Raw genomic sequence first — 12,552 nt, forward strand, 5'->3', positions numbered from 1 at the left:
CCATTTGAATTTGGCGCCTAAGATTTTGTTTTTCACTCATCAGGACAAAATCTTAGGCAATATTTCTTTCTTTAACAGTATTCAAGTTCTGTATTATCATGTGATTGTGAGAGAAGGAGGTCTTTGTGGAATAGCCCCTGCCTCTGAACCAAAAGGTCCAGGTTTGAGTCCTACTCCAGGATTTGATGGCCAAAGAAAGTATGTTCATAACACGGCTAAATTGACATCAACCTCCAAATCTTTTCAATACATGACAGTGACAGGCAACAACAGTGACAGAGATTCGTGGTTAGTTTTTAACTATCCATAGCTCCAAACTATAAAATGCAGACAAAAGTACATGTTGACGCAGCAATTTGACTCTTAGTGAACTGTAACACAACACCACCGATTGCAAACAAAGATCTGTGTTGCGAGATCTAATGACTTCACATCAATTATATTGGTGGTTATAGGCAGAGTTGTTAGCAAAACTTTAACTCATACTGCCAGTTAATTCTGCAGAGAAAAAAAACTGAACCAAAGTTAATAAACAAGTACATCAAAATAAGTTGTTACAGCAGATATACATCACTATGAACTACCCTAATGGGTAAATTACAACAAAAGTTTATGGAACAAGTTTTTCTTGAATAGTTCTCCAGTGCATAATACGGTCTATTTTAATAGATAAAATGTCCCCAAAGAGGATACATATATAAATATAAACTGACACACTCAATGATCTATCTTCTCAGGTACATGTAATAATGTTCAGGATGATGACTGTACACTGCCCAATGGAAAACCTGCAACCTCCTGTTCTGAAATGGCTGATTACTGGCAAGTCAAAGATTCCAACAAGCCAAATTGCAATGGACCATCCTCACTACGGGCTCCAAGGCCTCAAGTTACATTCAGTCCCCAAATAACACAAAAGCCTTGTAACTCTAATTCTCTTTGCAAGCTCATCACAAGCGAGTAAGATGTTTTACTGTATTGTATTATCTAAGATTTTTTAAGATAAATAACTTTGAATTTTTGCTTAGACAATGAACTAAATAACATACTAAAACAAGTTTATGCAAACCTTTTGGAATTTTTAATGAGATTTACAAATTCATATTAGCAATCCAGATTTTTGTGAACTTTTCCTGCGAAATGATAATTGCAAGTTTAGATTACAATGAAATGTTCTGAAATAACAGCATTTAAAGGTCCAGACAATATAACCGTTAAGTCAGTGAGATTTTCCCTTTACTTGATAGCTTGAACATTAGGCAATACTGGTAATGTGAAACTCTCGTTAGTTAATAACTGGGATTAAATACCACTCCATAGTTTAGGACATCTTTCGTTAACACAATACATAATTAGGGCACTTAATTGACCTGTGAGGGGAAAGTGGATGCAATACAAGAATGTGCTTGGACAGTTGAAAAAAAAGCTTGGTCAAACTGGTTGATTTTAAGGAGACAGTGGAAGATGCAAGGAACTTGTGGTTAGGACTTAAGAGTAAGCTTCAGTTTTTATTTAAGTGTTCAGCTGCAGCAAGTTGCAGTTCATTGAAGGCTGAATATCAGTTAAATAGTCTAACAGTTATTAGGCCAAGAGTTTTGGTTGCAACATACATACAGGTATCATTAATGTATGTGTGGTATGTGACCCCATGCATAGGATGATGTTGTAACGTGGATAAGAAAATAAAGCTTCCAAACTTCGATTCTTGGTCAACATCTGCAACGCCATGCTAGATAGGAAAAGAAACTATGGTTATGAGTTGATCAACAAGAGTAAAACAAATATGAGCTATCTACTGATATGGACAATGGAACAAATGCACTTGAGGAGAATTACACGATTTTGGAATTGTCATTTTAGTGCTTTGGGAGAGGCAGTAACACGTTTGGAGAGAACATATAAGGAAGAGAGGGCCAGGATGTGTGACATTAGAAAACTGTTCATCTACTTTGTAAAATAAAGGGATATTGGAGTTTGTAAAAAATACTGTAACAATACTTGTAAAAAAAAACTGCAAGAATAGATCATTAGAGAATGAAAGTGAAAACATTGGTTTTGAAAAGAAAAGAACAATGCCTTATCAGAGAGAATTATTTACATTGTCAGTGAGGCTGAATTTAGGAGTGGGGAAGGGGTAGGTGCTCAGCAGTTTATTGAGGATGAAATTTAGTAAGCAGGAGGTGAGTCTCATGAATGAGATAGGTATAAAAGTGGAAAAACATCACTTGTGCAACAAAAATACTGAGGGTTGAAGAAAATTTAGCATGTGTGGAAGAAGTCTACTTTGCATCTAACCCATTCTGAACTTATCAGGGGATTCTTAATGGGTGAGTGTAAAGGGAGCTTTACTCTGCAACTATACCATTCATTGTACCAAAAGTAAAAAAAAATTCAAAGTCTCACAGAAGGTTTCATGAATTGTATCTTTTCCAGGTTATTTGCAAAATGTCACAATCGTGTTTCACCAGACCACTACTATCAGGCATGTGTGCATGATGAATGTCAAATGCCAAGTACCTCAGTGATGTGCGCAAGTTTGCAAACTTATGCGTCTGTCTGCATGTCACACCATATCTGCATTGATTGGAGAAATTACACAAATGGGGTCTGTTGTAAGTATTACACGATTACAAAATGTTGCATATCATTCACAGCAGAAAAACAGGTCAGTTGGTCCAACGGGTCCAAATGGATGTTCATATTCCTCTCAACATCCTTCTTCATCTAACCCCATAAAATTTTCTTTCAACCTTTCTAATGCAGATTAGATGAATTTTGTTAGAATTTTGAGTATGTAACTATTAAGATGAATAAAGAGAAATAAATAAATGCATAGTATTTAAACTTTCAAAACAAAAACAGGGTGTCACACAAGGGGTTACTACATAAAATTAGAATTAAAAGTTTGGAAGAGGAGGTAATATTTAACATTAATTGAGGATTGGTTCATGAATGGGAAACAGAGAAATGGTCTGCACAAAGGCATGAAGGTACAGCATGCAGTTAGGATGGCAAATATGATGTTAGCATTTATTGCAAGTGGATTGGAGTACATGAATAAACAAGTCGTGATATTTACCTTCCCAACTATTTGCTGTACCTTCATGGCTAAATTTCTGCAGACCTTGCATGAGTATACCAAAAGTTCTTTGAATATCATCACTTATCAAGTTTCACACCTTTTACTAAATGTTCTGCTTTTCTATTATGACCAAAATGAATAATTTTACACTTCCCACATTATAATTCATCTACTCCCCTTGTTGCTTAATCACATAGCAACCTAATATTTCTTTGCAGCCTCTTTGTATCCTCTCCAAACTTCCCTTTCTATTTAGCTTAATATCATCAGCAAACTTAAATGCATTAAAAAATAACTTTCCAAATGGATGGTTGACTCAAACTGGTCAAAGCATTACCCTAAGAAATGAACCAATGAAGGCTATCATCTATTTTCATTGAGTTGAAACAGGCACAGTGTTCTTTCTGACTGCAAAGAACAGGACTCTGAGTATATACATGTAGAGCTTCCAGTAAATATAGGTGCACCATACTGCTAACCCAGCTGACAATCTTAAATTTGTTGTTGACCTAATTCTTCACACACACAAAATTCAACGAGCCCATGCTTGCAAAGCTCTCAGCACAATGTCTAACATTAGATGTGAGTCTGTGACTGAACAACATTAGCAAAATAAGCCTGAGCTTGGCAATTAACAGTCAGTTATCATTAATTGATTCATTCTTCATGGCAATGCTTTTACCAATGAGACTTTAATTACCAACTAATCAGCACTCTCCCCTCCTACAGTATATCTTTTATCTTCATTTTGATATTTCTTCTGAATTTTCTTAACGAGCCCAAGACAAAAATCTTCGACAGATGTATCTATTGTCAGTAATAATCTTCAAATTATTTTTCTCTATTTATTATTGTGACCTTATTTGCTGATGTACAATTTTTGATAAAGTCTTATACTTGCTAACAAAAATGTGTAACTTCATATTTTGCCAGATTGTACTTCAGTAGCCAAGTTTTGTCCACTCACCAAATGTTTCTATATCCTTCTTTACATTCTCCTTACTGCTTACTTCCCACTTACCTTTGTGTCATCAGCAAACACAGATAGTTACACTCAAAGGTTCTCTCATCTAGATTATTCTAGAATCATAGAGTCATACAGCATGGAAACAGACCCTTTGGTCTAACCAGTCCATGCTGGACATAATCCCAAACTAAACTATTCCCAGATGCACTTAGGGGTGCAGGTACATAGTTCCTTGAAAGCAGAGTCACAGGTAGACAGGGTAGTGATGGAGGTGTTCAGCACACTTGCCTTCATTGGTCAGAACACTGATTATGGGAGTTGGGTCTTCATGTTGCAGCTGTACAGGACAATGGCGAGGCCACTTTTAGAATACTGCATTCAATTCTGGTCGCCCTTCTATAGAAAGGACACTATTAAACTTGAGAGGGTGCAGAAAAGATTTACAAGAATGTTGCTGAGACCGGAAGGTTTGAGTTATAGGGAGTGGTTGAACAGACTGGGGTTTTTTTCCGTGGAGCAGAGGATGAGGAGTGACCTTATAGAGGTTTGTAAAATCATGAGTAGCATGCGTTGGGTGAATAGCCAAGGTCTTTTTCCCAGGATAGGACAGTCAAAAAATAGAGGGCATAAGTTTAACATGAGAGCGGAAAGATTTAAAAAGGACCTGAGGGGTAATCTTTGCACACAGAGGGTGGTGCATGTATGAAACTAGCTGCTAGAAGAAGTGATGGAGGCAGGTACAATTACAACATTTAAAAGGCATCTGGATAGATGTATGAATAGGAAGGGTTAGAGGGATATGGGCCAAATGCTGACAAATTAGACTAGGTCAGATTGGGAGGTCTGGCTGGCGTGGAGGTGTTGGACTGAATGGTCTATTTTCGTGCTGTATGACTCTATGACTCTAACTGTACAGGGTATTGCTAAGACCATGTCTGGAATATTACATGCAATTTTCATCTCAACATTTAAGATATTACACACTTACAATGGAAGCATTCACTAAATGAAGATTCACTGTATTAGAATTGAGGATGAAGGGCTAATCCTATGATGAGAGGCTGAGAAAATTGGGTCCATATTCTCTAGAGCTTAGAAGAGGTAATCTTATTGAAATGTACAAGATTCTGAAGGAAGTTGACAGGATAGATGCTGAGATATTGTTTCAGGTTATCAGGGAGTCTAAATCATGGATTCTGAGGATAAAGGAGCCGATTTGAGATGATAAAATATTTCTTCATTTAAAGGGTTGCAATTTTTTACAATTCTCTTCCTTGGAGGGTGGTGGAGCCTCCAATATAATACATTTAAGGCTGGGATAGGCAGAACTTTGATCTGTCATACAATCAAGGAACATAGGAAGTTGACAAGAAAGTGGAATTGAAGCCCCAGATCAGACATGATCGTATTGAATTACGGATTAGATTCAGTTGGTCATATGGTCTGACCTTGCTCCTATTTCTTGTGTTTATGTGTATTAGTAGACCCTGGCAGCAATCAACACATCTATTCATCAGCATCAGCACACCTACTCTGCATTATTTCAAAAAAGTTAGAACAAGGTCTGATAGAGGATTGGAAATAAAATTCAGTAGGGAGAAGAAAACAGCAGCAGATCAAGCACAATTAGCATCTAGCACTTCAATTAAAATTATATTTTGTGTTTATTAATTTAATAGTTTAATTAATTCTACAGTAGTAAATTTAGGAGTAATTTCAACAGCTTCATTTTGTTATATGCTTGTATATGTGGTGGAGGGAGTAAATGTTTAAGCTAGCTTTTTCCCAGAGTGGGGTACTCAATTACTAGGGGTCACAATTTCAAGGTGAGAGGGGAAAAGTTTAAGGGACATATGCGTGGAAAGTTCTTTACGCAGAGGGTGGTGGGTGCCTGGAACGCGTTGCCAGCTGAGGTGGTAGAGGCAGGCACGATAGCATCATTTAAGATGTATCTAGACAGATACATGAATGGGCAGGGAGCAGAGGGATACGGATCCTTGGAAAATAGGCAACAGGTTTAGATAGAGGATCTGGATCGGCACAGGCTTGGAGGGCCGAAGGGCCTGTTCCTGTGCTGTAATTTTCTTTGTTCTTTGTTCTAGTAGTGGGATGTTAATCATTTGGGTTGTTTTGTTGAGCTTCTTGAGTGCTTTGGGAGCATACTACACATGGTAAGAGGGGATTGTTACATCACATTCCTTTTGTGGAAATAAATCACTAATCGGAGAATTCCTAACCTCTGACTTGTTCTTTTATTCATAGCACCTATAAAGTCGATCTATTTAAATTTGTGATCAACTTTGACTATAATGTTGATGGCAGGCAATTCAATGATAGTCACAGAACGTCAAGCGGAGGCAGTTAGACTCCCTGTTTTTGGAGTTGATCGTTGTCTGGCAACTATGACTTTCTACTTATCAGCGTGAATGTGGTCCTGATCTTGCCATATGTGGGCGCAAATTACATCAATACCTGAAGATTTACAAACAGAGCTGAACAATGTGCAATCATCCGCAGATATCTACACTTTTGTTCTTATAGCAGGGGGATATTCAGGAATCCAGAGACTTTTCTGGTCCTGCTTATTTTTTTCCCAAGCTCCCCCCACAATGCTATGTACATGGCTCTGGCTGTACTCTGCAGAAACACATCTGATATAACGCCACAGAAGCCAGTATCCCATCACCAAGTCACCCTATATTTACACATGGAGAGTCCTGGACACTGGTCCGGCTTCCTCAGAGCCATCTCTCAAAGTGAGCAGAACCTCTCATACCACTTTTATACCTGTCAGCCAGGGCTCCCTGATTGGAGCAGGTTAACAGCCCCAATCAGGGAACTCATATTCTATGAGGTCCAGCTAGTAGATCTCATTACAATCACTACACCTTCATTCTCACTAATATTCAAAACTGAGTTCTCGTTAGCGAGCAGGATGCATTCAAGGGACTTCTGAAGTTCCCTTCTGGTCATCCTTGCCTGTCTGGCTACTTCCAGAAACATGGAAATTAGCATTTCAGAGGTGCTATGGTGATTCTAGCTGCTGCCCAGACTCCAAAACACAGAGCTTAAGCTCTTCCAGTTCATGACATTTTCTGTTCCTATGATTGTCAGGAAAATGTATTTTGAGTTTCCAAATTCCCATAATGTCCATTCAACATTCATAATGAGTATATGACATATAGTGTCATTTCTCAGTTTAATACTTAACTGTATAAACGTGCAAACATAAATTTAAGATGTCTCTGATCTGGAGAAGGATAAAACACTTACTGACTTTTCATCAATCTTTCCCAAGATTACCAAGCTCTTAGCCTTTCTTTGTAGATAGTATTTATCACCTAGAACATTTAACTCTCAGCTGACACAACAACACAAATGCTAATCACTAAAAACACAAACCAATAAATGCAGTACTTATGTGTAAACTAACTATACCTCTCCACACTCTGAGCTATGCTTGATGGAGCTTGTCAAGAATTTCCATTTCTCTGATGTCTGCAGCCATTCTGCATCTGATAGGTTCCTTCAATCATTAAAGAAGTGCATGTTCTATTAAAATGCCAACCTGTAACATTGCTGATAAAGTGACAAGAACATTTATTCCTTTTTTTTCAATACAGCTTTTAATTGCCCTTTAAACAAAGTTTACAAAGCATGTGAAATCTTTGAAGAGGAACTTACATGCACTTCAAGGTCTGTTACAGGCATTAAAAAATATATTGCATTATTTTAAAAATAGTTTTAAATATATTTTAAATTACTGTTCCCACCAATTATGACTAATATACTATACTAATGAATATATAATTATATTTTTAAAGCAATTCAGATTTGACTGGTCTTAACTTATCAGAAGGATGTTTCTGCCCAGAGGGTACCATTCTTTTCAGCCCTGACACTGACCTATGTGTTAATAAATGTGGTAAGTTTTTTTGCTTATTCTCATTTTTCTTTTTTTCTGCACTTCTTTGGATGTCTTCCCTCATTTTTTGTGTTCCTTCTGTAATTCTAAGAACTTTTTTTTTAAGGTTGTATTGGACCTGATGGACTACCTAAAGAGGTAAGCAGATATTAACCATACAGTCACTAAAACCTATTCATATCATAACTTGCTTATGAATATGTATTTTATCACTTGAATAAAGTTAACAGGCAATTGAACCACTGCAATGGTTTGAAATATATTGAGAGGTGCAGGATTTTGCCAACCAGCTTAACTGGCTTACTACGCACCTCAAGTCCTATAGTCTTTTGTTTAAAGCACTTTGAAATAACTGAAATTTAAAATGCAGTTGGTGAATGTAGAAATTCAGTGAGATAGAGGTAGGAAGTGCTGCTTGACAGATAAAATAGTTAAATTAGACTGTGGGCTACAAAATAGTGAAGACTAAAAATATATAATTAAGTTTAATTAATTAATAAACAAGGTTATTACCTAGATTAAAACTATATAGAGATAATTGAATGATATTTCAGAACTTGAAAACCTGATCAGTTAAATGAAATACCATAAAAGTTGCAGGGCACATTGCAGCTGTAGCATGGGGGACCCAACAGACACCTGACAGCTGCACTTCAAGGAACTTTGGTTTGGAATAGATGAATTGATATCCGAGTTTCAAATGCTGCAATGTACTAGGGAAGGAGGAATTTTCAGGAGCTAGCGTAAGGTCACGTATTTCAGATTTGGTCAGAGAAAAGTGTGTACATCTATGAATGAGACAAGTATGTGAATCCAGAAAATAACGTTTCTCCAACAGGTATCAGATTCTTGGAGCCATGGTGAATGAGGGCAAGGATTAAAGGATGAGCAAACCAACCATTAAACATTGCTAAAAGGGGACAAAAAGTTGAAGCTTTTTGTCTTACACTCATCAAAACTAGGATGCAAGAAACCGAATTGAAAAAGGGAATACTAAGTTATACAGCATGAGAAGTGGATGTTATTGATTAGGTGATCATTGTCCTGTGATGCAGCAATATTAATTGTCAATTTTAATTCTCAGCACAGGCAGGCAGATTCTAATTGGTCACGATGTTTACACAGAATGCAGCAGAGATTGACAATCTTCATGATCCTTTTTTTAACGAATGTGCAAATTTCTTTAGTCTACGTAAAGCAAGGTCTTTTGTATTTTGATATCTAGCTTCTAACACATGCAAATAGTGTGAGCCCAGCTGATAATCTTAAAATGGTTTCCAGTATAACTCTTATTTAATAAACAATTTCCGATAGCACAATCACATTAGACGGCAGATATATTTTTCTGAGGCTTGCAAGAATTGATGTGCTACCGTTAATAGAGTTAGAGCAGTAAAAAGGAATGTAATAGTGACAAGGAACGGTATCATTTGGAGGTTAGATACTGTTCTCTGCAGGAAGTAGCATGAGTCCTAAAGCTATATAATTGCCTATACAAGGCTGGCCTTAAAGCTGTAATCTTAGGGCTGAAAAGGAACTTGAGTGAAAGGAGATCAACAACAGAGGTAGGACTAAGAAAGAGACATAGAGTGAGAACTGGTTAGTGAATAGAAAACAAAGAATAAGAACAAATAGATCATTTCCAAAATGGCAGTCTATGACCAATGGGATACCTCAAGGATTAGTACTTATGCCCCAATGATTTGGATGCGAGGCTTAAATGTAATGTATCCAAATTTTCAGATTGGTAAGGTCTGGTGGACTTTAAATTGTAAAGATTTGGACAGACTGCATTAGTGGGCAAAAAAGCAAAATGGTAGACTGAATACAATGTGAAGAAATGTGTTATCCAAACAGATATTTTGGGCAGAATCATATACGGGCTTTAGTGAGATGTTTGGCGAATTCCATCAAGACATTGAAATTATCTCACTGTATCTTGTATGCTTTTCTCAAGCAGCGAGGCCAGATTCTCGGTAGGCAACAGCGAGTTCACAGTCAACACTCATTAATGTTTCTTAAACTCCTTGTTAACAGCCCAACTTGCCATGGATGGTGATCTTACCAAACTCAACAAACAAACTAGTCATCAGGAAAACGGAGCACAGAAACCAGAGTGGGTTCTTGGCAGGTTCAACTCACCACCTACTCCAAAACACTTCTATGTTGGATACCAGGCATCAACATTTCAGGCACCCAGCCACATGCACCCCACATGCATCCATGAACACTGGTATCCAGCATGTGCCAGCCTCTGTGCACCTTCATGGCATGTCTCCAATCCACTCACTATAATTCTGCATTTCAATGCTGCACCTCAGTGTGCCCCAGCATCTATCATTGTAACATTGCATCAAGGATTCTTTCTGCTGAGGGATTGGATAAAGCTGCATTGGACTCATGGCTAGCTGTCATACTATTCACATGGAAGCTCACAGCATTCCTGCGCTACCTTTCCATATTACTACTGTCTTGCCATCCCATTTTGCACAGATACAAAGCCAGGAAGCTTGCCATGATTATTAGCAGGCCTCAATCCAGTTGAAAGGGAAAGTCTTTGCACAGAGGATCTTGGCAGATCAAGTCCTGGGCAGGCTCCTGTACCAGTTCAAGCTCTGCTCAAGCAGTCAGAGTCAAGGTCCTTTGCTGATAAAGAGTGAGGAGTCAAATATCAGGCAGCATATCATCCAGCTTTACTTCTTCTGCCTTATTGTGAGCTATTTTGCTCTTGAAATGAGAGAGAGGCAGGTATTACAAATGATGTAAATTGGTGGCACAACAATTACTGCTGATACAGGTGGGAAGGTTTCTTGAGCAAGTGAGAAGGTCATGCAGAGGGCATGTTGGGTGATTGATTTTCATGGTTGGGATGATGAGGGTGAGTGGAGAAGACGCTGAATGCAACAGCGAGAGAGGCAGTGGTTGATTCTTGGTGGGAGGTGGGTCCAATAGCAGAGACAGTGTGAGGTTTCAGAGAGAAAGATGATGGCACTGATGGAGTGGAGAAGGACACTGATCTTCTTCCTCCAGTGCTGGGCATTCCTCCAGAAGTGAGTGCACTAGCTTGGGTTACAACCTCAAACCAGGATGGCAGGGTCTGATGTCATGGCCTCCACTGGTAAGATGGAACAGAAAAGCTCAGTCATGATAAGTACCACAAGGGTTAATATGGTAATTAATGTGGTGAGTTTGGTAAGATATGGCAAGATAACTCACTCAGCCTTATGGTGAGAATCATTCCACTAAAGTTTGGGGCAGCACAGTGGCTCAGTGGTTAGCACTGCTGCCTTACAAGACGAAGGGCCTGGGTTCAATTCCACTCTCGGGTGACTGTCTGTGTGGGGTTTGCACATTCTCCCCGTGTCTGTGTGGGTTTCCTCTAGGAACTCCAATTTCCTTCCACTGTCCAAAGATGTGCAGGCTAGGTGGATTTGCCATGCTAAATTGTCCATAGTGTTCAGGGATATGTAGATTTGGTAAGTTGTAGGGGGATGGGTCGTGGTGGGATCCTCTGAGGGTCAGGGTGGACTTGTTGGGCCAAAGGGCCTGTTTCCACACTGTAGGGAGTATAAGTCTAAACTTGATATGACTCACATTTAGTCAAAAATCCTTGAGATTAGCCCACAGAGGGACTTGTGTATCCTTGTTCATGAGTCACTGAACTTTAACATGCAGATACAGCAAGGAATTAAGAAGGCAAATACTATGTTGGCCTCATTACGAGAGGATTTGTGTACGACAGTAAATATGCATCACTGCAAATATTTGGAGTGTTGGTGAGATCACACTCAAGGTATTGTATGCAGTTTACCAAGGGAAGATATATTAAGTATATAAAAAATAATATAGATCAGATTTTAAAGTAAGTGGTGGGCACTGGACCATGGGTAGGTGGGGCTGTTCAGGGTGCTTGGTGGCTTCAAATGAGGGAAAATGTAGAAAATTAAAGAAACAACACAATGCGATATTGGAGGGTAGTTATATAGCTAATGATAATCAGAATGTGGCAGTGTACTAACATAAAAGTGCACAACAGATGTGGTCAGAATAAAAAACATGAGTCAAAGACAAAATTAAAGCCTCTTTATCTAAATGAAGATGATGTTGGGCAAATTGGACTAAACTGCTGTACTTCGTGACAATGACCTTATTCTGTGCCAAACTGATTCTATATAGAATCTGTTTGAATGTAGCAAAGAAATAACAAGAAAAAAAGTTATTGGTGAGAGCAATCTATACTAGCTGCACTGTAGGATAGAGGTTTCACTTACGTATTCTCACTGGTAGGCTGGTCATTAGCTCAATGTCTGCTACTATTTCATTCTGACTTAGTTTATTGGCAGATCTTTTTTTATCCCTAATGGTTGTTTGCCAATGACTTTCACTCTCAGGGTCAGATTGAGGAGGCAGTTTCCAAGTATGCCTTAACTAAAAGAGGAATTGAATCTGTGCTTTCGGTTTTGTTGCAAACCACATGTTCGCCATCTATGCAACTAAGCTAATCAGCTCCGCACTAACCATATATCACAAAATAATGGCGCTTGAAAGAAAGGTACTGCAATAACAGTCAACAACCTT

At 38.4% G+C, this 12,552-nt stretch overlaps 1 protein-coding gene across 1 annotated transcript in view; it reads left to right on the plus strand.

The window, feature by feature from the left end:
- Positions 1-772: 772 nt before the first annotated feature.
- The window catches only part of LOC125485276 (intestinal mucin-like protein), a 47,535-nt gene continuing 35,755 nt past the window's right edge, over positions 773-12,552 (plus strand). The window contains exons 1-5 of the mRNA XM_048607354.1: positions 773-960; positions 2,434-2,612; positions 7,673-7,745; positions 7,874-7,974; positions 8,081-8,112. Coding sequence (XP_048463311.1) covers positions 809-960; positions 2,434-2,612; positions 7,673-7,745; positions 7,874-7,974; positions 8,081-8,112 — 537 coding nt within the window. The 5' untranslated portion in view covers positions 773-808. The remainder of the gene's footprint in view (positions 961-2,433; positions 2,613-7,672; positions 7,746-7,873; positions 7,975-8,080; positions 8,113-12,552) is intronic.

The sequence above is a fragment of the Rhincodon typus genome, chromosome 17 (assembly GCF_021869965.1).
Source record: "Rhincodon typus isolate 14 chromosome 17, sRhiTyp1.1, whole genome shotgun sequence".
Classification (NCBI taxonomy): domain Eukaryota; kingdom Metazoa; phylum Chordata; class Chondrichthyes; order Orectolobiformes; family Rhincodontidae; genus Rhincodon; species Rhincodon typus.